Below are 25931 nucleotides of genomic sequence, written 5' to 3' on the forward strand. Positions count from 1 at the left end.
TGCTGGCCGGATTGTAAGTGACAGAGTCAAATATTGACAGATGCTTCTAGTCTTTGCTAATGGCACGTGTGAAGTGGCTCTGTGATTTATTTTTTTCTGAATGGATGAATCTGTGGTGGAGGACATTGGGTTAGAAACAGTCCCCGACTTAACAGTGGTTCAGCTTAACAATGCTTCGACTTTTCCGTGACGTGAGAGCGATGCCCGCTCAGTAGAAACCTTACTTCACATCCTGAATTTTGTGTTTTCCTGGGTTAGTGATACGTGGCACAGAATTCCATCTCGATGCTGGGCAGTGGCTTCTAGTCAACCGCAAGCTAGTGAGGGCGAGTGACCCACATTCTAAACTATGCTGGGTAGTTGAGCTGGGAGGCGTAGGTTGTGTATGTAACACTTTCAACTTTGTGTGTGCGTGCATGTGGTGGAGGGAGGGACACACATACATGTGCGTACCCAGGCGTGTGGAAGCTAGAGAACAACCTTGGGTGTCGTCCTTCGGGAGTGTCATCCACCTTGTTTTTTAAGACAGGGTCTATCATTGGCCTAGAGCTCACCCATTAGGCTAGACTGCCTGGCCAACAGGCCCTGGGAATCCACTCGTCTCTGCCTTTGAAGGATTACAAGTGTACACCGCCACTCCTTGTCCATTTGGTTTTGTTGTTGTTTGTTTTTTGTTTTTCTGTTTTCTAGGACTTGAACTCAGGTCTTCAGGCTTGCAAGCATTTTGCTGATTGAACCATCTCCCCAGCCCCATTTTCAGCTTTTAATGTTTTCAATTTACGTTGAGATTTTCTGAATATGGCTCTTTGTGAAAGCCAAGGAATGTCCATATTCCTCTTTGAAACTCACTTCAGCATTAATGAAGATTACACATGTACTTTTAAGATACTCAAGGTCCTGATCCCTTTTCTAGAAATGAGGTCAGTGGTTATTTACCATCACCAGAGCTCGTTGGGGCAGATAGTTATTCCAGGCACCATCTTACCTTATACTTGCCTTACCCTTCCTTCTGGGAGAAGTGGATGCCACAGAGTGTGTGTGAACAGAGAGGATGTGGATGACCTTTTCTTCTGTTGAACTTGAAGGTTTGTTAGAGCTGGTCTGGACTGGCCTTCCCCTTGGTCCTAGAGCACATCGCAGCCTGTTTTCTCTGCTTTAGTGGGACTTGAACTCCAAAGCCTTACTGCTATGTGGCTCTCCCATGTAGTGAGCTGGTGTTGTGTCAAGTCCCATACAGACTCTTTTTTGACCAGAGTATATTACCCACCCCAGCTACCCCCCCCCCCACTGCAGCACACCCAACTTGTGTGAAGCATCCTACATTAATCTTAGCACAGGCTGGAAAATCAATCTTGAGAGCAAGGCCTAGGAGCTTTTCCCTCTGACTAGCCAATGTCAACCAGTCTGTGATGTCCAAGTGGGCACGCTATCCATTGACTTGACTCCTCAAACCGGCCACCTCCCAACTCTGCTAGTTAATTCTTAAAGGGAAGGCCAGTCCAGACCAGCAGCGAACGCCAAGGCAGGTCAGCCTGCGTGCTGTTCTGCACACCATGCTCGCTCATCCGACTGAGGCCAGGCCCTGCACCATGGCTGGATGGCTGCAGCCACTACCCTGACAGGCTAAACCATGTTAAATCCTGTCCAAAATACAGCTGGCGTTCCATTCATTTCCAGAATCATTCAGATCAGCAGTCTGTTAGTGTCTTAGGGTTCCAATTACTGTGAAGAGACACCATGACCACAGCAACTTTTATAAAGGAAAGCATTTCATTTGGGTGACTTACTTACAGTTCAGAGGTTTAGTCCATTGTCATCATGGTGGGAAACATGGCAATGTGCAGCCAGACATGATGCTGGAGAAGGAGTTGAGAGTTCTACATCTTGATCCGCAGGCCATGGGAAGTGAGTTGAATTCACAGTGGGCACAGCTCAAGCATAAGAAACCTCAAACCTCAGTCCCCACAGTGACACACTTCCTCCAACAAGGCCACACCTCCTAATAGTGCCACTCCCTATTAGCTTATGGGGACATTTGCTTTCAAACCACCACAGATAGGAATTGTTATAGGCAGCAAATAAAGTTCTTTTTAGGAGGTGGTCCCTGCACACTGGGTCCCTCTTTCTGTTAGTTCTGTGACACAGGCTGTGAGCTTGTCGTTGTCCCCTGAGTCTGGTGACAGGTGAGATACCATGTATCTATTTGTTGTATAGTTTGAGACCAGGCCTGAAAACAAGAACTTCATTGTAAAGCTATGAACCATTTTAAATCGCAAAAAAAAAAAAAGTAATATTCATCTTTTCTTGCAGACTGCCGCATCCCCCAAATTGAAGATGCTGAGATTCACAACAAAACGTATAGACACGGAGATAAGTTAATCATCGCCTGTCATGAGGGATACAAGATCCGGTACCCTGACCTGTACAACATGGTTTCATTATGTCGTGATGATGGGACATGGAGTAACCTGCCCATCTGTCAAGGTATGAGATGGGAGCCACTGTTGTCAACTGGACTTGTCGCGACTGCGTTGAAGAAGGTGCATGCACATGACCTTCTCACACAGCGGCAGAGATTACGGCAGAAAGATACAAAGTCACCTCACCCAGGCCCGCCCTATCTTTCTGTGACCTCTCTTAGGATCTCATTGCTCCTTATGGTGGTCAGCACCATATACCGAGATTTCCCAGTCTAGAGAGGAGAGTCCCTGTTCTTTAGTATGTGGGGCATCGCTCCCTTTCCATAGAAAATCAGTAAAAGCAGTGTAAGAATTAGGAGAGCTGGGCTAGTGAAGGGACTCAGCAGGCAGAGGCGCTGGCTTGTGAGCCTGACAACCTGAGGTGGCTCCCTGAAATGCAATAGTAAAGGTAGGAGAGAACTGACCCCCATGGGCACTCTGGCTTGTACGTGTGTGCCTACACACATGCACACATAACATGTGCGTGCCCTCCCACAATAATAATAGTAATATAATAATAATAATAAATTGAAAAGAATTTGGAGGCTTTGTAACTGGCTGTGAACACATAGATGAATTGTTGTCTGCTTAATGGAAATTGCAGGGAGTAATACTTGAGTCGTGGTGGGAATATAGTAAACCCATCTTACAGAGACTCTCTTCTCTTCATAATGTTATCCCGTTTTATAATGCATGGAAAGCAGACAAAAATCACATTCAAATGCTTCCAAACCACACAGTGAGTATTTATCCTTTCACATTTTAAAAAATTTGCCCCAGCCACCGTATACAGAAGGACCTGTTTTTGAAAATAAGCCCTTGAGTTCACATTAATTCTGATTTTATTTTTTGACATGTGGCTTGGTCTAAAGGACCAGAAAAGCCAATGCATAATTCATAATTTGAGGGAGAAGGGAGGAGCATTCAGATGTGCTCCAACAGCTCTGGCATCTTCAAGTTGAGGTGAATGTTAACTTTGGGCTGGGAAATCACAACTGGCAGGCCCTGATATTGCTTTGTGTGCCCCGTCATCAGAAATAAATTGTTTTCCTACACGAGAGCTTAAGAGTCGAGGCCCTGTGAAGGAACGAAGGGTTCAGGGTTGGAAGGACAGAGGAGCCCGGCCACCACACTCCCTGCCCTGTGGCCTGTCACTAGCCTGCCCTAATAGAGACGTGGGTTTTATTTATCTGTTCAGAGACTGCCTGCAAAACAAGCAGCTGGCGCCTGGGTTGGGCTTCTCCTGCAAACAAACATCATTAGCCGCAGATTAATTGCAGGGACAGATCCATTCCGGGGCTGGATGAACTGGTGAACGGGTGAAGGAAAGCACCTCCGAGTCCAGCCACTCCCTGAAGCCCTGTTCCCTCCGCATCCTTTCTCTGTGGCCCCTCGCTCTTTCTGGTTCCCCTTTTATTGCTTAAGTCCAGCGTGTTCCCTAGGAATCCTTTCTCCCTGTGGCCTTTTGGGGTGTCATTTTAAAGAGTTCAGATGAGTGCCTCGCTGTTGCTCTGTCTGGCCAGTCTGGGTCCCTCTCCCTTTCTCAGATTCTGCTCCAGACATGACTTTTCTAGGTCAGCAACAAGAGAGATGACTGGCTATGCTTTTTGTTTTTGTTTTTTAATTTGTGGTATTACTGAGATTCAAATCCAGGGTTTCACACATGCGAGGTCAGAGTCCTGCTTCTCAGCTATACCCCTCTTCCTCTTTTTGCTCCTGATTTTGAAAGAAGGGCTCACTACATTGCCCACGCTAGCCCTGAATTCACTCTATCACCCAGATAGGCCCTGAACTTGTGGTCCTCTTGCCTCGGTCCCCCAAGTAGCCGGAACGATGGGCTTACACCACCAGGCCTGCACTGGGCTACTCTTGAGAGATGTGCGGCTTCAAACAATTCCAGGGGCCCCAGCCCCGCTGTCCCTCGCCAGAGCCCTCCACCCCGCAGGGGAGGTGCCCTGCTTGTGCTGTGGCCCGGGGCCCATCCTGTGTGTTCCTGCTGCTGGGGCGGGAACTGCGGCTGCAGCAGCCTTCCTCTGGCCGCCTGGCTGGTGCAACGCCAGGAGAGCAGGATTCTGAGTTGCTGCAGACAGCCTGGCACCTCTCCGAGCCCCCTGGTGGATTGTAATTGGCTCTTAAGAGTGACAGTTCATTCTAGAACTTTTATTTGCACCTATAGATCCAGGGGCTAAAGCTCCAGTGGGCATGTCTCTATTATCTAGAAGTGCAAATGGAAATCCCACTGAACTATTGAGTGGAAGCCTGTTTCCCACTGTTAGATTTAGGAGGGGCTGTCTCCAACCAAGAGTGAGCATGCTTTCCCTCTCAGCGCTGATTAGCCACTCGAATTACAGCTCCCGCCATCTCCTCCGGAGGAGTGGAGGGCAGGCTGCTCAGAGGCCATTTGTTGGCAGCTACTTCAGGCTTTGGAGAGTATCTGCCTGCCCTGCCCGCTGTGGGGCAGAAGCAGTTGTGATTTGGGAGAGTCCAGGCATCTCCTGACAAAGCAGCTGAGAGCTGGAGCCCCATCTCCGCAGGGAGCACTGGGCCGGCATCCTGTCAGCCACCGGAACTGTGTAAGCATCCCATGCCTTCCTTCTGTGCCCGTTAATGGATTTGTCTGCTGTTTCTCAATTACTGATTCCATTTTTTCCCCCAATTTCCGCCCCTCCCTCTGACTCTTCACACCGCATTTGCTGCAAACATTACCAGTTTTTAGCTCAGGAAAATTAAAAGCCAGCTAAGGGAGGGAACACAGGAGATGACTCAGTTGATAAAGTACCTGGAAGTGTGAGAACCTGAGTTGGGATCTCCAGGACCCCAGAAGCTGGGCTTGGCACGGTGACAAGTGTCTGTGTCCCAGCACTGGGGGCACAGAGACAGGGAGATCTCTAGGTCAGCCAGCCTAGCCGAGACGGTGACCTTCTGGGACAGTGAGAGATTCCGTCTCAAAAAAGGAGAGAGAACAATAGAAGAAGACACCCAACATCAGTCTTCAGTCTCCACACATGTACATACTGTCTCTCTCACACACACACACATACACACATACACACACACATACACACACATACACACACATATTCATACACATATATACATATACACATACATATATACACACACATACACATACATACACATAAACACATACACATATACACACACACATATACATACACATATATACATATACACATACACATATACACGCATACACATATACACACACATACACACATACACATACATACACACATACATACACATATACATACACACAAACACACACACACAAGTGGCAGAGATTGAGAAAACCACGAGATGGAGTAAAAAGGTGCCGAGTTCTGCTGCTTTGAGGGTTGCGGGGGTGGGGAGGGTCTAGAAACATCCTGAGTGGTTCTGAGTCAGGGCCTGCTCCGATTGTGGACCTTGGTGGCCCAAGGCACGGTAGTAAGGTAGGCACCAAACAATGGCAAGTGTGAGTGAGTGTGTCTGTCCCTACGCTCTGCACCCCTGGTGCCTCAGGTCTTTCCTCGCTCTGGTGCACAGGCACCACAGCAGCTGCCTGAGAGAGCCCCTCCAGACAGGGTCTAAAAAAGCTGCCTCTGGAGGAGCGCTTGGCCACCTGCCATTGAGCAGAGTACAAACCCTGTGCCCCACAGCTGTCCTGGAAAGCGGGTATTTTCATTACACACTGTTTGCTTCACACACATGCTTGCCCCCGGAAGAGTGTCACCCTGTGATGTCATTGTGCCCTCCAGTGGCCTCACTGGAGTCACCACAGTTCTAGGGCAGCAGGAAAGGCACACCCAGGATTCCATACCATTAGGAATGGCACGGTTTTCAAGACCCAAAGGTAGCCGGTGGTTTAGAAGCAGGAGTCCAGTTTCCCATTTCTTCTCTGATAGCACATGACTTGTTCTGTTTGGAGGACTACGGAGCCATTGCAAGGCTGTGCTTCTCAGAGGCCCCTCCCACCTGGCCGTTAGCAACGCATAATGCCTGGGTTCCACTGAGACCTGCTGAGACATTTGACCTGGAGTCAGTGTCTCTCCGTCCCTCTAGGGAATTCTCAAGCTTGAAAACCAGCACACTTTAAGACTCTTGACCTATTTCACTTAAAACCAGATATCCAGAAATCTAGGCATACCAGCCCAAGCAGGATTCCGTCCTCTGACTGAGTTTGGAACATCGCCAGCCCCAGTCACAAACCCCTAGCCATTGTAGTGTCTGTTTCCTCCTAGGGTGCCTCAGGGGCCCTCATCCCTGAGGTCACCTTAAATGACATGGGGAGCTTCATAAACACGTAGTGACCCGCAGGGTCCCCTCCTGTACATGGGGCCTGGGCACCTCTGGTTTATAAAAGCCCCTCAAGAGATGCTCCTGTTCCATTTGGGACAGATTCACCTGGCTAGGGGCGTGCTTGCCTCCCTTCTTCCTCCTAACCCTCTATCTGACCCTTGTGGTGCCATTTCAAATACACCAGCAAACATCTGTCTATTTGTAGGTCAAGTCTGCAATGCCCTCTTCTTGCCCAGGGACAATCCCAAAGAGCTCCTCTGTGCCATTGGCTGTGTGTGTGTGCAGAGGAGGCCTAGTGAAACCTTTCCATTTTCCCTTCGCGTTTCACAGGCTGCCTGAGACCTCTAGCCTCTTCCAATGGCTACGTGAACATCTCGGAGTTCCAGACCTCCTTCCCCGTGGGAACTGTGATCGCCTATCGCTGCTTCCCCGGATTTAAACTCGAGGGTTCTGAGTATCTCGAATGCTTACACAACCTTATCTGGTCGTCCAGCCCACCCCGGTGCCTTGCTCTGGAAGGTAACACATATAAGTCTTTTGGAAGCGGATGTTTAGTTGGGAGGCATCTCATTGTGGCCAGTAGTGACTTTTGCTTGCCTAGGTCCAGATCATCCACCTGCCATGAAGCTATACTCACGTTAGATGCCCCCCATCCTCCCCACTCGCCCACCACATTCTTAGATTTAAGGGGAAGAAGACAAATAGAAGAAGTTGAGATAATCAGATGTCAGGCTGCAAAATATTGCAAAGTTAAATGAAACGCCTTCAAAAATTAATTTTCTCTGCACCAAATGATAACAGATGGCACGGTGGCACCATCCGTCTCTGTCTCACCCGCCGTTTATTGTTGTGGCAATGTTTCTCTCATTTTCCCATGCATTGATAGCTGAGCCATAAATGTTTGGCTGTAAGACACTCTTGGAAGTCTGAAAGCAAGAACCATCTCTTCCCTGCTTTTATGACCTCTGTGTGGCTAATAGGGTGTTATTGCTAAAGACCACTAATCAGAGGTCTGTGTTGAGGGTGTGGGGAGGCAGGGCTCCCCCGTCCAGAATCTGGGCAGTGTCCTGGGGTTCCTGACACCCTCTGCCATTGGAGTCTGACATCCAGCTTCAGCCCTGGTTTGTCTCAGGGCTCCAAGTCTCACCCGATGTGTTTCCTAACATCTGAGTAGATGTGTGGGAGAGGAGTCTCTGGGAGAAAACTCCCATTCCAGAGCCCCCTCCAAACCTGCCCCAAACCTAACTCCCCCCAAACAATAGCAGGTCGAAGCACACCGGTGCCCCCAAGTTTACAGCCACAAAGCTGCCTGTTTCCCTGCCGTAGCCCTCAGGAGGAGTGGGGTTGGGAGATGCTGTCAGGAGTGGAGGTTGGCAGGAAGTTCTTGGAGCAGTGAGAGAAGGCTTTTATTTCTGAAGGGAAGACAGACATGGAGAGGGGCCGGCCAGAGCCAAGGAGCCTCCCTAGAGAAGAGTTGAGGAAGAGGTGGGAGGGAGGGATGGCCACTCCATGCCATTCATTTGTAAAGTTCCTACACATCTCTATCTCCCACCTAGCCCAAATTTCATAGGGACAGAAACCAGGGTAGAGGTGTCAACACTGAGATGCCCTGGTACATTTGAATTGCTTACAACAGAGAAGTTTTCAATAGGAGCATTCAGTGGGAACTTAGAATATATACATGTGTGTATGTATTTGTGTGTGTGTATTCTGAAATTCAAATAGAACTGGCTGTTTTGTACCTCAGTTTGCTAAAGCTGGCCAGCCTAGTGTCTAGAGACAAGATCACCCTTGTTTCCAGTACCATCTCCTCCCCCATTGTCCACGTACTGCCGGTGGGCCATGGTGTGTGTGGGCTGTCACGAAAGGGCCCACCTTCATAGTTCCTGGAGGATTTTCCCTGTTCACATAACCAGAAATCAAAGGCAGTTTGAAGATATCATTGTTATGATTTTATCAATTTGAAATGCCTGTTTTAGGATCTTTTCAAATTTGCCTTAACTGCATTTCAAGTAGTCAGAGTCAGAAAGCTTCATCTGGGGACTTGGAGAGCAGCGTTTTATGGAGCCTAGAGAATATGATATGGATAGACGTAAAACAAAATCTGACTTCAAGAGGCAATGATCTAAGGTTATAAACAGGGAGCTGTGAGCAGCTTATGCTGGAAATGGGCCCCACTGCTGAACACATGGACTGATTCTGTTACCAGCCTCAGCTCTGGCCAAGGAGGGATCTGGAAACCTTGCCGATGGCTGCCTGTGCCAAGAAGGCCACTCAGCACACTCCCTCCCCCTGAACCTCCCACCACTTAAATAACTTTTGCATCTTTGTTTTTAATGCCCATCTCTTTAAAGTAGCCAAGGAAATAGTTCATGAGCCCTTTCAAAGCAACAAAGGCCAAAAGTATAAAGGCTACAAGTCTAAACCCACAGGCAGAGTAAGCCAAAGGGTTACTTGATACTCAGGACCACACAGAAACTCAAGCAAGCAGTGATCTGACACAGTAGTGCACACCTGTAATCCCAGCTACTCAGCATGCAGAGGCAGGAGGATTGGTTGGGACTGAGCAACAAAACAAAATCCTATCTATTAAAAAAAACAAAAAAGGAAGGAAAAATGAGAGCACTGAGTTAAAATAGAATACAAAGATTTATGAGAACGTCATGCAGGGAGTGACATTTTTTCATTCTTCCTTTCATGTTAAAACATTGGCGCATTGTTTATATACCGTTGCTGAGGAAACAGCATAGATCAGCATTCCCTGGTAATCTACCCCTTCACATGTCACCCACCTTCCCCTTCTTCCTGTCTTAGGAAGCACACATTTCATATAATTCGATTTTTCTTTTATGGCATAGTAAAAGCTACCTAACTATATGCTCTGTGCCATGTGCTCTTTGGGGTTTTTAAATCGTTCGTGTCCTGACCCCAGCAGCGAGTGGATGTGAACAGCAGTACTGTAGAAAGCTTTCTCCCACCTCTTTACCTCTTACTTATCCCCACTTCCCACCGTAAGTGGACCTGTCACTCATGCACGTCACTTCAGCTGTCCCCAAACTCAGCCTCACCAGTTGCTTGCTCAGTACTCAGAGGACCCTGGGTTCAATCCCCAGTACCACATAGAGCAGGTATGGTTCAGTACCCCAGTACCACATAGAGCAGGTATGGTGGCACACATCTGGATCCCAGCACTCAGAAGGTGAAACAAGAGATTCAGGAGTTCAAGGCCATCCTTAGCTATACAGTGAGTCAAGGCCAACCTTGGCTACATAAAACTACATCTCAAAAATAATAAAATGGGACTGCAGAGTTGGCTCTTGAAGAGGACCTGAGTTTGGTTCCCACACTTATGTTGAGTGGTTCACAACCACCTGTGACTCCAGCTCCAGGGGAATCCTTTGCCTCTGGCCTCCACCTCTCTGCTCTCATGTGCGTGTGGACGGGAGTGCGCACACACACATGATTTAAAATGATAAAAACCTGAAAAGAGTAGAATAGAATTGAAAGTGATAATGATCATACTTCATGGAACTAGAAGGCTTTGGTGTGATAGCAAACTTAATTTTTTATTTTTTTGAGACAGGATTTCTCTGGGTAACGGCCAGATTTAATATGTTTAAGGAAGTTCCTGGCACCTAGTGTTAGTCAAGGGTCTACCGTAACTCTTAGATTTAGGTGTGAAGTCGCCGTAAGTAAATTATGACGGTGAATGAAATGTCCAGGCTTTAAGGCTCGTGCATGGTGACACTGTGTGGTTGTTCAGGCGCCCTCTGGCTGCCTGCATTTTCTCAGCTGTGTTTGGAAACGCCTCCCGTCAACAGCAGCCAGTTAACTTGGAGAGCTGTCGAGCTGTGTCAGGTTCTCACCACCTTGTCCTTTGGTTCTCCTAAGATCTCTTTTCAGCTCTCAGTCCCATCTTGCTGATGAGCAAACTCAGGACTCTAAAAGCTCAGTGACGGTCGAGCACGTGACGGAGCAGGGACTCCAGCCTGGACCTCTGTCACTGGAAGCCATCGGTCTTGTCTAATTAAGGTGTACAGATGGCCTTACAGTCTAGCAGAAAGACGGTCTGATACTTCCATAGTCATGTTTGAAGTTAAAAAAAAAATTAAACTAATTGCTGCATGGGAAGGAATTTGTCTTTCTAGTCCTTTGTCCCCCTAGAGACGTGCTGAGGGACATGTATGGGGCTCTTGGCGTTTGCTGCCGCCTCCCCGCAGTACCGCTATCCTTGGCTACAGTGGAGCCATGTTTCGGCAAGGGAGCCAGGCAGAGATTGTTGGTCCCTTTCAGACTGAGGCCATGACCCCTTGTGCAGGACTTGTGCGGACTCTTATGTATGACTCCGCCCACCACACGGCTCCGCTCCTCCCTAGTGGGGTGAAGAGTCAACATGTGAGTGACCCCCTCATCAAGGTCAGGCTCCATGAGGAGCTGATCATGAGGAGGGAGAGGTCCTGGCAGTGGCCTCAGAGTTCCGAGGCCAGGCTGAAGACTGTGCCTTGGAAGCGCAGCACTGTTACCCTCGTCTGGCTGTCAGTGGACACACTCTGGAAGACCCGTGTGTCCCCGTGTTCATATCATGTGGTTTAGCCTCTGAGAACACAAAGCCGTAAACCCTTGCTGTAGCAGGTGGATGTGTTGATCCGTTTGGGCGAGGAAAGCACTCACTCCATGGGCCTTTCGTTGGCGTCTTTTGTAGGTCTGTGTGTTTGTCCTCATGTTGGTTGCATCTTACTTCTTTCTCTTCTCAGGCCCCTTGATTTCCACGGCTGTCGCCTCTGTCTGTCCCTTCTCATACACATGTACACGCCGAATCCAAATCTTATTTTTACAGAATATCTTTGTTAGTGAGCATGAGCAGTCTCCTGCTTCCGAGTGCTGGGAACTTCATTACCTCTTTACTGAACACTCAGAGGTCCGGAGCGGCACTGACCCAGGCACCGGGGAACTGCAAGGGAAGGAAAGGATGTAATTCAGTCATTTGTAGAGTTGACAGTCTAACATGGAGAACAAGGCAGACCTCAGCACCTAGAGACCGGCCTCATTGCCGTACATCCACACGCAGCTACTTTACCAAAGGGCACGTCGGAGCTTCTGCTCTGGGGAGGGGTAGGAGGGTGATGGGTAGTGGGAGATCTCACAGTTGCAAAGTGAAATTTCTGCCCGGAGACGCCTGGCTCTCTACTTTCCCAGAGTCTGAGCAGCAGCGGTGTGGTTTCTGTCTGCATTTGAGCTTCAGGAAGTGTGAGCCGCTCCTGTGTGGAAGGATTGCCTTCTGAAGCTCCACAGGGCTCACCAGGCTGTGTGGATGCCTTAGCGTGTAGGAAGTGCTGGCCCAAGGGCTTGAAGGGTGGGAGTGTGGGAGGAGAGTGGGGGGCATCAGACAAGCAAGTGAACTATCCAAGTTGAGGGGAGCCGGTGGGCACACAGCTGAGGAAAAGAAGATAAAAACTGCCTAGAGTCCCTAAAACACTGGGACTGTGTGGGATGCCAGCTGTGTGTGATTTCAGAAAAGTGCTCTTCTTCTGGAAGATGAGGGAAAACCCTCAGAAAGTGTTTAGTGCCTGGAACATTCCCTTATATCCAGGCTTTCGTGTGGCAGAGAAGTAGTGCATGCACTGTGCATATCCAGGCGCGGAAATCCCTGGCAAGAGTTTCCCTGAATGGTGGATTAGGGCTGGCAGATCATGTGACCGTGCATAGTCCAGGCAAGGTCAAGAGAACGGACGACTGAAATATGAACTGGGAATTCAGAATCTGTGACCTATGGTTCCTCCATACTTGAAGATCTCCGTTCTCAGTCACTCCACCCCCGCCTGAAGGGAAGGACAGGTTTGTTTGGGGCTTACACTTTGAGGGACATGGTGCACGGTGACAGGAAGGCACAGTGGCAGAAGAGCGAGGTGGTTAGTCACATCGAGTCCACATTCATGAAGCAGAGGAGAGGCAGGAAGTGAGGCTGGGCTATGAAGTCACAAGACCCACACCCAGGAGCCCACTTGCTACAGGAAGATTCTACCTCCTAAGGTTCCCCAACTTTCCAGCCTTCCGGTTGGACACCAGGTATTCAGACACACAAGCCGATACAGGACATTTTACATTCAAACCACAGTGTTCTGCTGCTGGTTCCTCGAAGTTCACGCCTCTCTCCTAGTGCAAAAGGCATCAGTTCAGCCTCTGAAGTCCCCATACAGTCTTCAATTGTCCTAACACTGTTCAAGTGTCCACAGTCTCTTTTGAGACTCAAGGCATTCTCTCAACTGTGAGCCCATTTTAAGAGGATATTACAGTCCATCACGGAAGGAAAGGCATGATGGCGTGACGTTGGGGCTGGTCATGTCACACTGGCAGTCAGTCCCTAACGCTGAGTTAGAGGACCGAGACCTCCTGTTGGAAGTCCTTCTTTCAGTAGATCTCTAGAAATAAAGTGTGGGGCCGTGATTCCCTCTAGAAAAGACCACACCTTCTGCGGAGATTAGGCTTTGAAAGTAAGACACTCAAACCAGCACTGTTTGCTATTTTAATTAAATGCCGGTGAGATTCATGTACTCATCCAGCAAATGTTTTTATGCTTAGCTGCTGCGGAGTCTGCAAGACCCAGAGACAAGTTAGTTACTTAAGATCTCTGCTGCTCTGGGGTTCCTGGAGCTCTTGCTACTCCTGGTGAGACCCACTCCGCCTGCAGGTGGAAGTGAGCTCAGAATACCCACCCTATCTGTCAACTGTCGAAGGTGCCTGCTGCCTGCTCTGAGGCCAGGCAGAAGGGCTTCCAAAGTGAGGCCTTCCTGGTTCTCCGAGAGTTAAGAGTGTTGTGCTGGTGGGCCACTTGATGCTGGATGGGTCATCTCCAGAGAGGCTGGTGTGTTTTTCCATTTGATCTTCCCCAAGAGGGGCAGAGTGCTCTAGAGCAGTGGTTCTAACCTTCCTAAACTGTTTGGCCTAATGGCTCAGGCTTCTTGCTATCTAGTTCTTATGTCTTCAATTAACCCATTTCTATTCATCTATAAGTTGCCACATGGCTCGTGGCTTACCAGTTACTTTACATCTTGCTTCTCATGGCTGCGGTGGTGGTGGTGGTGGTGGCGGCGGCGGCGGCAGAGGTGGCGGCAACAGCGGGCAGCTGGCCGCGTCTCCTGACTTAGCCTTCCACTTCCCAGCATTCTCCTCCCTGCTTATCCCACTTATGCTATACTTCCTGCCTGGGTACTGGCCAATCAGCATTTTATTTACCAATCAATCAGAGCAACACATTCACAGTGTATAGAACATCCCACAGCAGAGGGGCAGAGTGCTCTAGCACAGTGGTTCTCCACCTTCCTAAGGCTGTGACCCTTTAATACAGTTCCCCATGTTGCGGTGACCCCCCCACCATAAAGTTATTTTCATTGCTGCTTGATAGATAGCTTTACTACTGTTATGAATCATAATGTAAACACTGTGTTTTCTGGGGGTCCCTGGGGGTCACAACCCACAGATTGAGAACTGCCACTCTAGACACTTTGTCTGTGATGTGAGCAGTAATGTCCCAGGTAGTCAGGGCCATCTTGGCCTCATGCCTGGCATTTGTGCCAGGAGCAAAGCTGACTAGTCCTCTGAATCATGAGCCCAGAGTGATCCCCCATGCCTATTCATGGCCCAGCTCACTGGGAGACAAGGAGGTGTAATCCGTGATGATGCAGTCACAGAGCAAGCTGCAGTGTGGTCTCCTCAGAACCAACCGGTGCCCAGGGGCCTTTAGGTCGGCATTCTTTCATAAGAAAAGGAGGGAAAACAAGAAACCCCGGAACCTGTTTGGCCAAATGTGAAATAACTTGAAAGGTTCCAATTTGAGATCAAAGCTCAAAGCCAACTTGGATGTGGAGGACTCATTTTGTAGCATCCTTTGTTCCCAAGTCAAAACACATTCAGGTACCAGAGGCAACCAGCCTGAGAGATGCCTGTCGTGATTTCTCCCTCCGGGGGTTCACCTGCACCAGGAAGCATCTAGGGACTTCAAAGCAGAGGCGGCAGGAATCTGAGCACCTTCGGATAAGAGGCCTCTCTTTGCCTGCAGCAGAGAGCTCCTGGGAGACAGGCTGCCCAGCCTCACACACACAGCGCCCCACTCTCACCCCTGGGGTGGGGGGTAGGTGGAAAACTGAGAGCACTGGAAATCCAGCCTCTCTCCAAGAAGGTGGCTGTCAATCATGGCCCATGATGAAATCCACTGTTACCAGCTCACTTATTCAAGCCAGTCCTCTGGCTCATGGGTGTCAGTGTCTTGCTGCCTCTCACCAGGCAAGCAAGGGAGACTCAGATCTCTCTTTCGTTCCTGGGGTCCAAATAGGAAAGGCTTGGATTAGATGCGCAGCTTAGTTCTCTATAGAGTATCCCACCTAGGACTTTGAGAACAAAGGAAATGGCAGAAGAGTCACCTCAGGGACATCATGGATCTGACAGTGTGCCCACGGCCCCCGGGGGGGACGGGCAGGGGAGCCAGGTATTGAACCCAGGGCCTTGGCCATGCCAGGCACGTGCCCTACTACAGAGCTACATCCACAGCACCGGGATTTTAAAGACGGTCTCTCCAGGTAGTCCAGACTGCCTTAAACTTGCTGTCCTCTTACTTCAACCCCTGGAGCATTGAGATTACAGGTCTGTGCGGCCATCACTAGCTTCCTGATGCTCGCTTTGAATTAGGGATCACAGGAGACGAAGCCATGGACATCATCACTGCACCTCTCTCCCACCCTACCCATCCACACTCGAACACCTCCTCCGTGGAGCTGACTGGGAACATTGGAACTGGCTTGGCCGCCGCCTTGAAGTCTGGAAGTGCTGTGCCCATTGAGGTCCACACACGCAGCCCTAGGCTCAGACACTATCAAGCTGCTAGCCCTGGGGGAGGGCCTTTGGCCTCTCCATCACCTCTCCCTTCTGTGCTGGCATTCTTGGGCCAGAGGAAACAGTACCCGGAACGTCACTGTCCTTTGAGAGGCTCCTTGCTAGAAGCTCGTTCCTCTCCTTCTTTCCAGCCCTGGCCCCAGGCATATTCTCACACCCCAGACTGCCGTGGATCTCTCGTCAGTTTGAGGTACTTCCTCCCACCCACACAGTGGTGCCTTTATTCCGTGCTTGCATCCCGGTCACAGTCAGAGCAGGTGTGGTACCAGCTGCAGAGGGCTCCCCGTCCCTTCCCCAAGCCCCGGATTAGATCTCGGCAGAATTCACTGTGAACTACTCTGTCTGGACTTGAAGTAGGACAGGAAGGAAGGCATAAGAAAAAACCACGTTCCAGAACACGTGTCTCCCAAGCCCTTTTGACACCACATCTGGAGCCCTCTAGCGCCCGGAGGCCCCTTCCTGACTGTTCTTTATCGGGGCTCCCTCTACCCAGGGAGGGTGTCTCACTTGGGCTGCCTCTGAGAGGTGTGTGTGTGTCGGGGGGGGTCGTCTTTGATTTGGGACATGTGTGTCCCCTTGGGGAGGCCAAACAGTTCGGTCATACAGTCAGTCAGCCTTGCTCCACTGGGAGCAGCTTATCCATCCTGTCTGCTTGCAGAGCGTCATCTGAGAAACAGGCACACCCTTTGTCACCTTTCTTCGGTCTTGAGGCAATTCCAAGTACCAAGTCTTTTTACCGAAAGCAAACAGGCTGGGTGACTGCCCTTGGGCCTTGGGTGTCGCCTACAAGGAAGAATCAGCCCTGCCCCAAGATGGCGCTCTTTCCCTGAACTTCCCGTTGTCTTTTCCGAGGGACTGGTCCCAGCCATGAGTGAGTGACCTGTTCTGCCACACAGGCATCTTCCTCATCCTTCACTGTTCACTGTAGTGTGGAGTTTTAGTATGCAAGTCTTTGCAGGTGTTGTTTGTATGTGGCGGGGGACGGTAATGGCGTATGATTGTCCCCAAGATGCCCTGCGTACCTGCATACAGCGGTGGGCACTGTGGGAGTTCCTTTCCTTTCTTCCTCCCCCCTCTCCTCCCCAGATAAAGCTCCAGTACCAACCAGAGTTGCAGTGAATGCTTGGGGCTCAGCTTATTAGGATTCAAGTCTTGCCCCTCCTCAGCTGTAGCGATAATAGCAGTGACCAAGTGGCCACCCAGCCCCTCCCCCTCAGCTTCCCACCCTCTGAGTCGACCAGCTGGCTGGGGCACAGTCTCCATTAGCCTCTCCTGGCCCCTGAGGCTCCCCGCAGACTCACCCGCCGTCCTGGCAACAGCTGGATGCAATACAAAATTGAATCAGCAGAAAGCGAAGAGAAGAGCAGTGGACGCCTTTGCCCTCTCCTCGTTCCCGACACAGCGGTGGGGCATCCACTTCCACAGAGGGAAGTGGAAGGACCCTCGGCTGTATCCGCTCGCCCCCAGCTACCCCCTTCTCCACCACTTCACACTTGACAGAGGGGTCCAGTGGTTTGGGATTACCATTACCGACCTCTAGGCTCTGAGACCCAGAGAGGCACTTGGCAAAAAGAGCGCCCCCTGCAGCTTTGTCCCGGGCTGTCCCTCTTCCAGCTGGCTCTATTTGATAGTTTTTTTTGTTTTGTTTTGTTTTGTTGTTTGGTTGGTTTTTTGTTTTTTGGTTTTTGTTTGTTTGTTTGTTTTTTAACATAGTGTGTTCCTACTCAGGATTTTTTGAAAGAAGAGTTTTGGTTTATTTGTTTGTTTGTTTTGCCCTTTCTGTAACCCTGGTTGGTCTAGAAGTTGGTATGTACCTGATACTGGCCCCAAACTTGCAGCAATCCTCCTGCTTCTGCCTCTGGTGTGCTGAGATTACAACTTCGTGCCACCACACTTAGCCATAAAACCCTGGAAAATGTGCCCTGAGTTCTTGAGAGCGGAGGAATGATTTGCTGGGATCATAAAAATCCTGGGACCTCTTCTCAGACTCCCAGCCTTCGGCTCTCCGAGCGATGGTTGATTTATAACCTCAATCGGGAGCCTGGCTCACACCAGTCAAGGCCGGATGGGGTTTGGGGGAATCTTATTCTCAAAACCAAAAGAATTTTCATTTGCTTTGAAGACAAGTGTGCCTTTCCCGGGCCTGGGAGAGAGGAAATCGTGGGTTTGCTCCACGTCAGGGATTGGCTCCTGAAGTCCTGTCTGAAACACTCAGAGGTCAGTTGTGAGCGCAGATGCAGTGCCCCGGTCTGGACACGTGTGCTAGTGATGTTCATCCCCTTTGTCACTTTGTGCCCCCACAGTGACATGGCTGTCGCTGGCACCGTCTGCCTGACAGCCTCCTTGCCAGTGACCCTCAAGAGGTATTGTATTAGCAGGAAATGCAAACTAGCAGGCAATCCTGTTAATTTATTGTTCATAAGCAACGGTAAATTATCCTAATGCTTTTTCCATGGACTGCTCTACACGACAGCAGAGTGATTACGAGCAGATAGCTGCTTGCACGCCACACCAGCATTCTGCACAATTGCTGCGCCCAATATTTTCTTTCTTCTGTGATGAGTTATTACCAGTGATGTCTTCCACTCTCCTCAGTCAGACGCTTGTACTTCAGAGAAACTCTGCCCTGACATTGAGAACAATCTCCTCCTCCCCCACCCTCTCCTCCTCCTCTCCACCCTCTCCTCCTCCTCCCCCACCCTCTCCTCCTCCTCTCCACCCTCTCCTCCTCCTCCCCCACCCTCTCCTCCTCCTCCCCCACCCTCCCCCACCCTCTCCTCCTCCCCTTCCCCTTCTCTTTTTCTGCCTATGTTGAATTAGAAACACTGATCTTTTTCTTTTAAACATACACATTTTGGGGCTGGAGAGATGGCTCAGTGGTTGACTGCCCTCCAAAGGGCCTGCATTCCATTCCCAGTGGCTCATAACCCTCTCAACTCCATTTCCAGGAGATCTGATGCCCTCTTCTGGCCTCCTCAGGCACTGCATGCTCATGGTGCACAGACATACATGCAGGTAAAATGCCTATGTACATTGAAACATACACACACAAACACACACACACACACACACACACACACACACACGCACGCACGCACGCACTCACTCACTCACACATGCACGCACACAGAACAAAAAAAACTTTGTTCCTGTTTTTCAAGTAGACTCCAGGTCTCAGACTCTGTGCCTCTTGGTTTCTCGGCTCATTTCCTAGAACTCAGAGATGGGCCCAGACTCCCCTCCCCCTCTTCCCATGGACCCACCATTCACTAGACTTAGCCTCTTGGCGGGGCCTGCCTTGTCTCTTCCTTTCCTTTTGTCTTGTTGGAAATGTGGCCATCAACCTCCATCTCTCCTGGACTTGGACAATGAAATGACTTTCCTTTTAAACTTCATGTAGGGGAGAAATTTCGACTGAGGTCAGAGGAACCGGACAGATGATTCTTCTTCCATGGAGAGGACTCCAAAGGAAAATCACCCCCCACCAGATCGGAGTCTGCTCCCCACAGCCCATCTCTCCGCTCCCACCTGGCAGGCCGCTGTTCTGGTGGTGCCTGTCTGGGGCAGATGCGGGAGATGCTCCCTTTACCATGTTCAGGATCCTCACTAAAGTGCATTCTCACCATGGCCCTGTAGTTCTTCCCTGCAGATGAGCAAGCCTTTGTTTTGCAGGGCTTAAATGTCATCTCCCTGGAAGACACAGAGAGAGTCATCGGCGTGACCCGTGCTTTGAGCCCCTCACGAGAGGGGCGACTTCATTATGCTCGGGATATAGATGGCCACTACGAGTGGGAAATTCTCCGTGTTTGTCCTTAAACCCTGGGATCTCTCCAGCCCTGCTCTAGGCAGGATTTATTTCCTCCTCTCCTCCCTAGGACGTTGGATGACTTGTATTTCATAGCAATAAAACCTCTCGCAATCAGGAACAACACAGAAAGTAATAAATCCCCTCCATCACCATCACTCTGGGGCCGTGCCAGCCTGGCAGAGTGCTTTGGGGTCACTCCTCCTGGCTGTTTCCCTTTCCCTCTCTTTCCCAGCTCCCGCCCCTTCCCCACTGCCCTTCAGAACCACCACCGCTGCCGCCCGCCGCCGCCGCCGCCGCCGCCGCCGCCGCCGCCATCACCGTCGCTTTCCGCTTCTTCCAGAGGCACTAGACGTATGGGTGGGAGACCCCGTACACCTTGCATTTTGAGACAGTGCCTTTCGTCAGCCTAGAGATCACAGAGGCGTCAAGGCTGACTAGGCAGGGCACCCTAAACATCCGCCTGTCTCCAGCCCCCCCAGCTCTGGGGGTTCTGGGTATCAACTTGTGCAGCCAGCGCCTTAGTGGCCGGCCTGCCCCCCCTGCCCAGCCTTGGTTTGTCTACAGACAGGGCCTGTTACAGTGTGATATGGAATGTTCCCTATAGGCAGGCCCATGGGTTTGAAGACTTGGTCCCCAAATGGCACCCCTGACTTGGAGGGTTGTTGAGCTCTCTGGACATGGGGCCCAGCTGTCAGATGTAGGGCCTAGGGTACAGCTGAGGGGTGGGTGGTGGGGGGCTGCAGGCTGGGTGTGCTCCCTGCATAAGCTCTTTGCTTCCTAGCTGCTGAGGCCATGCAGCCAGCTGCCTGCCACTGCCACAGCTGCAAGCCACTCCCATCACCCCTTTGGTGCCTTGGGGGGAGGGGGCCGGATCCCCCAAACCAGTGGTTCTCAACCTCTCACAGGGGTCACCTAAGACCGCCAGAAAACACAGATATTTACACGACGATTCATAACAGGAGCAAAACTGCAATTATGAAGTAGCAACAAAACTAATGTTCTGGTTGGGGGTCACCACACCATGAGGCACTGTGTTAAAGGGCCCCAGCGTTAGGAAGGTTGAGAACCATTGCATAAACCACTAGCCAAAGTAAATTCCTCCTTTCTTTAGCTGTTTCTGTCAGAGCTCACTAGCACAGAGTCTCACTCTGTAACCCAGGCTGATCTTGAACCTCATATCGCCTTGTCTCGGCCACCCAAGTGCTATGGTTACGGGCAGCCCGACCCGCCCAGCTTTTGTTTTCTCCTTCTGTACGGGACGTTTGGTTCTGTAGGAAGATCCCCCTGACTCTAAATGGCTCCCAGCTTCCTGCGACACGGAAGAGTTTGGGGGAGACATTGTCTTGCCTGTAGCTCACATTCCTCCTGGAAACAGGGCTGAAGAGAAGTCTAGGCCTTTGGGCACATTCCGGCCACTTTGTTCCTTGACGGGGAAGAGCTCGGTACAGCCTGAGGAGATAGTTCAGTGGGTAGAAAGCTTGCCGTTCAGCATCTCCACACAGGCAAGATGCGGTGGGGTATATCTGTCATCCCAGTACTGGGGCGGGAGGTGGGAGGTAGACGGGCTGATCCTGGGGGACTCACTGAAAATGGCAAACCCCAAGCTCAGTGAGAGACCCTATCTTTACAAGATGGAGAATGAGGGAGGCATAAGAAGCCCTGCTCTGCAAACTCCTTGTCAGAATTTAGTGAGCTAAATCCTCATTGGCCTACGTAAGTAGGTGACCCCCGCATAGTAAGTGCTCACTGAATGTGGCTTTTGCACTGGAATTTTCTCTTATTGTTCTCACTGTGGCTAAAATCATCAGCTGCCTCCTTTTCTTGAGTCTCTACTTTGGGGCGGGACACTCCATGCTTGCTCATTTTCAGGGTTGCTTCTTACTCTTATAAAATCCCCTGCGGCGTAGGCATCGCCATCCGGGTTCTTCAGCTGACAGAAGCTCGGAAAGGACGTGAAAATAAAGTGCAGGAAATGAACAGAAAGGAAAATCCCCAAGGTCCATTGGTCACTCAGGATTGGAGCTAAGACCTGAGGCCAGGGCCACTCACACGGTGCCAATAGCAAAGCCTCCAGGAGTCTCGTTACACGGTGATTTGTTCTGGCTTCTTCGTGTTCTCTGTTCTCTCTCACACTTCCGTCGTTTCCATTCTTCAGAGCTTCTCAAGATTTGTCCACATGTCGTAAAACTATAGTGCTTTTCACAGGATGGCATGCGCTTTTTCTTGCAGGATCCTGGCACACTTAATTCTAACATGAATCTCAGAAGCACTGTCCATAGATTGACATGTGGCTATTTCCTATGCATAACCTACAAGCCCATCCCAAGTGTGTGTGTGTGTGTGTGTGTGTGTGTGTGTGTGTGTGTGTGTGTGTGTACTCACACAGGACCAAGGCCTGCCCCTTGTTATCAGCTGACTGTTTCCTCACCTGCTGGGACTTTCTATAAGATCAGAACAAGAAAGCACCAATTTTCAAGGAAAAAAAAAAGAAATGATGGCACAAAAACCTCAAGTCTCCACTTGAGGGGCTGAGGCAAGAGAATCAAGAGTTGAGGGCCATGTGGGCCCCCGGAGAAGGGGGGACCAGAAGGTGCAATCTCCTGGTAGGAAATGACCTTGGACCTCGAGAGCTGATAAATGCTGAGGGATTAGAAAAGCATCCGATCATTTTCCTGACCTCACTTGTTGCCTGCTGAGCCTACTTCTTGGTGTTTCTGTTTGGCTGTACTTGTTAAAAGGAAGACCTGAGGCTCCAGGTTCGTGATAAAGAGGGGTGCACTCATAAGAGAGCCAGCACAGTGACCTTGTCGGTGTCCATAAGAACCACACTGGAGAGGACTAATCCGCAATGCTTGAAAGAGTGGTAAGAGGAAGGTCTAACTTGTAGACATCCCTGCTCGGCCCTGCTGTCGCTGGGTGTTAAGAGTGACGCACAGCACAGGAAGGCGCCCCAACAGGTGAGGGTGTTTCTGCGAAGACTGACGGCCTGAGTTGAATTCCTGGAAGTCACGTGGGTGAAGGAAAGGACTGACTCTCACAGGTTGCTCTCTGACCTCCATACACAAATAAGCAAACGCAGAAATAAAATGAAGACCATGTTTTCACTGTCCTGAGTTGCCTGGATCCCCTTGGTTGCAAAGCCAGTGTCTACTGTGGGGAACCCAGGCTGCCATGCCTCGCCTGCCTCTGCCGTGATGCTTGAACAGCTGCAGCCAAGTTCGGGGGGCTTCCTAAGCCTGTAATCGTGTGTTCCCCTGGCCCGGAAGGCTCTGGATTGGACTGAGAAGGGTACCAGTTTGTCTGTCAGAAGAACTCTGTCTAACTCAAAATACGAATGTCTCTCTTACCTATGGCCTCAGTGGGATCTGTTCAGATTGGGAACCTAAGGGACTCAGCCAGATCCCTTTTCAGCCCTGAGTGTAGACGCCTGAACCAAACACATGTCCACTGTGCAGGCTACCTGTGCCCTGGGGGAGGTGTTGACATGCCGCTGTAAATTGCACCGCACTTGCGGGCTGTGTTTCAACCATCAGTGTGTTCACACTTACACAGGGCTATTAGTATTGTTTCAAAGGTGCTAGATGTAATTTGGTTATAAAGTTGTAATACTTAATCTTGTGCTCCCTTCAAGTACAGCACTGTTTCTGTTTTCCTTTTCTTTCTTTTTTCTTTTTTATTTAAGAAACTGCACTTAATGTGAAGTAACTGATGAGGGGCACTGTAACTGTTAGGGTCCGGTCTACAGGCTTGTGACATTGAGCCATTAAAATGTTTGCTGTTCTGATTTTAAGCAAAATTTCTGTTATAATTAAGGGAAGTGCAGAGAGGAGAGGAGAGGAGAGGAGAGGAGAGGAGAGGAGAGGAGAGGAGAGGAGAGAGGAGGGGAGAAGAAAGGGGAGAGGAAGGGAGGAGGGAGGGGAAAGGAGAGGAGAGGAAGAGTTAGGGGAATCCTGGGCTACACAGTGAGAGTCTGTCTCAAAAACAAACAAAAATTTTAAGATTCAGAAAATCCACACTGATTTATCTGTGTGCCACCTTGGTCTAGCCTGTGGAGGGAGAGTTTGGGAATCACCAGGATATCCTAGCAACCTTGAACCTCGCGTGGTCTCTGGTGGTGCCGGCTCTTGGGGCCTGCAGAGAGAGGCAGAAGAGACAAGCGACGAGCTTTCTATTACGTGTGAGCTTTCTGGTCTACCTTGTGGAGCACACTCCTCCCTTTCATCCTGAGCCCCTGATTTCTCTCTTAAAGAAACAAAGAAGCCTTCATGGACATCGGGAATTCCAACTGGAGCAGGTTATATGTGGAAAAGGGTACTCAGGCGTCCGAACATTCCGACACACAGATGTAGTCTCACCTGGCTAAGACCGCTCTCAGTTTGACTGAGGCTCCTGCCATTTCGGGGACTAGTTGGATCCTTGGAGCACAGAAACACATGTTGCCTTTTGATTTCAGCCCATCTTTCCCTGCCGCAAAGACTGTCAGTAAACCGCGGGTTCCCGCCAGCTGCCTCACCCCACCTGTGCACCCTTCCAAGGCTTCTGCATGGCCGTGACGTCAGACGCATAGCACATTGCTTCTGGGAAGCCTCGTTTTTGTTCTTACACTGAAGTCTAACCGTTGTCATCAGATGCTTGCAATATTTCCTCAGGGACACCCCATGGCAGTGACTCTGAGCTAGATCACAGCCCCCCTCCCCCGCTGGGGCTGCTGGGTAATATTGATCTTGAACTGAGTCTGTCAGCGTATCTCAGAGCAGGTGAACACCTGGAAACAGGCAGTGCCCGGCCGCATGATGACTTGCTTCCTTGGGTGGACACATTTATTGGCTTTCTGTGTTGTTACAACAAAAGTGGAAAATGTAATGTGCTGTATAACGTTTATTGATTTTCCCTGAGCTAAGAGCAAAGTTTCAGATGTCGCCTTGGAAACAACTATGACTTTGGCATGCGGGGGTCCATACAGCTTCCTGGATTCATTACCTAAACTCGGGTCGGACTGTGGACAGCTGCCACAATGGCAGTTTTGACGTCTAGAGGCCTGCAGATCTTGTGAGGGGCAGAGGCTGAGGGATTCTGTACCTATCCGCCTGAAACCATAGCCCCTTGTAGAACTTTACAGATGGTACGGCAGGCTGCCTGGAGGCGATGTCAACACGCAGTCATAGATCTCCTCCCACCATGCCTTGCTCTTGAAGGCCAGATTATGGCATTAAGTACCAGCTTCTTCACTTCTCGTCTCTAGGCTTATCTTCAAAGTTTCCTTAGCTTCCCAGACTTCATTGTGAGTGACATGCCAGGGCATTTCTCTAACACAAGGCTTCTGATTCAGTGGGTTAGGGTGTGGTAGAGGCTGCACTTCTAATGTGCTCCTAGCTCATCCAGTGCTGGTAGTCTGTGGACTCCAGTTCCAATAGTAAGAGTTTGGTAAAGGTGACCAGACCAGATAGCAAGGCACTGTAGTTCACACACTAGCTCTGCAGCATGAGCGTGCTGAGCCTGCATCCAGCATGAATGGGCTGAGCCTGCATCCAGCATGAATGGGCTGAGCCTGCATCCAGCATGAGTGTGCTGAGCCTGCATCCAGCATGAATGGGCTGAGCCTGCATCCAGCATGAATGGGCTGAGCCTGCATCCAGCATGAATGGGCTGAGCCTGCATCCAGCATGAATGGGCTGAGCCTGCATCCAGCATGAGTGTACTGAGCCTGCATCCAGCAGTTAGTGAGTGGAAGGAGGTTGGTTTGCCTCAGCTGTCTATCACAACCGCACAGAGTGGGGCATCTTAACTTGGATTGCCCATTAGAATTACCCAAAAATTGCCCATTAGAATTACCATTACTCATGAGAGCTAGCCAAAGCCACAATCCAGCCCCGACCAATTAGGCAGAGTTCCTCAACTGATTCTAGTATGCAGTTGGGGCTGAGGAACCACTGGCTTAAAGCATTAAGACCCTGTTCAAGGGGCTGAAGAGATGGCTCAGTGGTTAAGAGCACTGGCTGCTCTTCCAGAGGACCCTGGTTCAACTCCCAGAACCCACATGGCAGCTCACAGCTCTCTGTAACTCCAGTTGTAGGTGATTGAACATGCAGACATACATACACCCAGACAAAACACTAGTGTACACAAATTAAAAAAATCTTTTGAAAAGACACCGTTCAAATGCAGCTTTAATGTGGCAGTGAGGGCACATGCTGGCTGTGACAACAGCATGGGACACATCAAGAGTGCCCACTGTGCTGCTTCATGGAGCAGACCTGTGCCCATTCCTTACTCCTTAGGCCAAGTGCAAGGTAGGCTGGGACTGTGCAGACGTTCTCAAGGGGCAGGCTGTGGCGTAAACAAAACAGAAGTTCATGTTCATCATGCAGTGTGGTGTGAGCGTTGGTCAGTTAGTACCAACTAACTGTACCAACTAACAGTTGGTCATCATCAGGCATCCACGGGCTCTGCTGTCTTCAGACCCCTTTGGGAAATCA

The 25931-nt window shown here is 50.2% G+C and overlaps 1 protein-coding gene across 2 annotated transcripts in view; it reads left to right on the forward strand.

The window, feature by feature from the left end:
- The window catches only part of Susd4 (sushi domain containing 4), a 131357-nt gene that overhangs the window by 87040 nt on the left and 18386 nt on the right, over nt 1-25931 (forward strand). Inside the window, exons 4-5 of one of the 2 annotated variants that reach the window (XM_076548123.1) lie at nt 2311-2484; nt 7092-7279. In XM_076548123.1, the coding sequence (XP_076404238.1) occupies nt 2311-2484; nt 7092-7279 (362 nt within the window). Of the gene's footprint in view, nt 1-2310; nt 2485-7091; nt 7281-25931 lie in introns of both variants that reach the window. The other variant, XM_006988600.4, reaches the window with a different exon arrangement.

The sequence above is a fragment of the Peromyscus maniculatus genome, chromosome 11 (genome assembly GCF_049852395.1).
Source record: "Peromyscus maniculatus bairdii isolate BWxNUB_F1_BW_parent chromosome 11, HU_Pman_BW_mat_3.1, whole genome shotgun sequence".
NCBI classification, from domain to species: domain Eukaryota; kingdom Metazoa; phylum Chordata; class Mammalia; order Rodentia; family Cricetidae; genus Peromyscus; species Peromyscus maniculatus.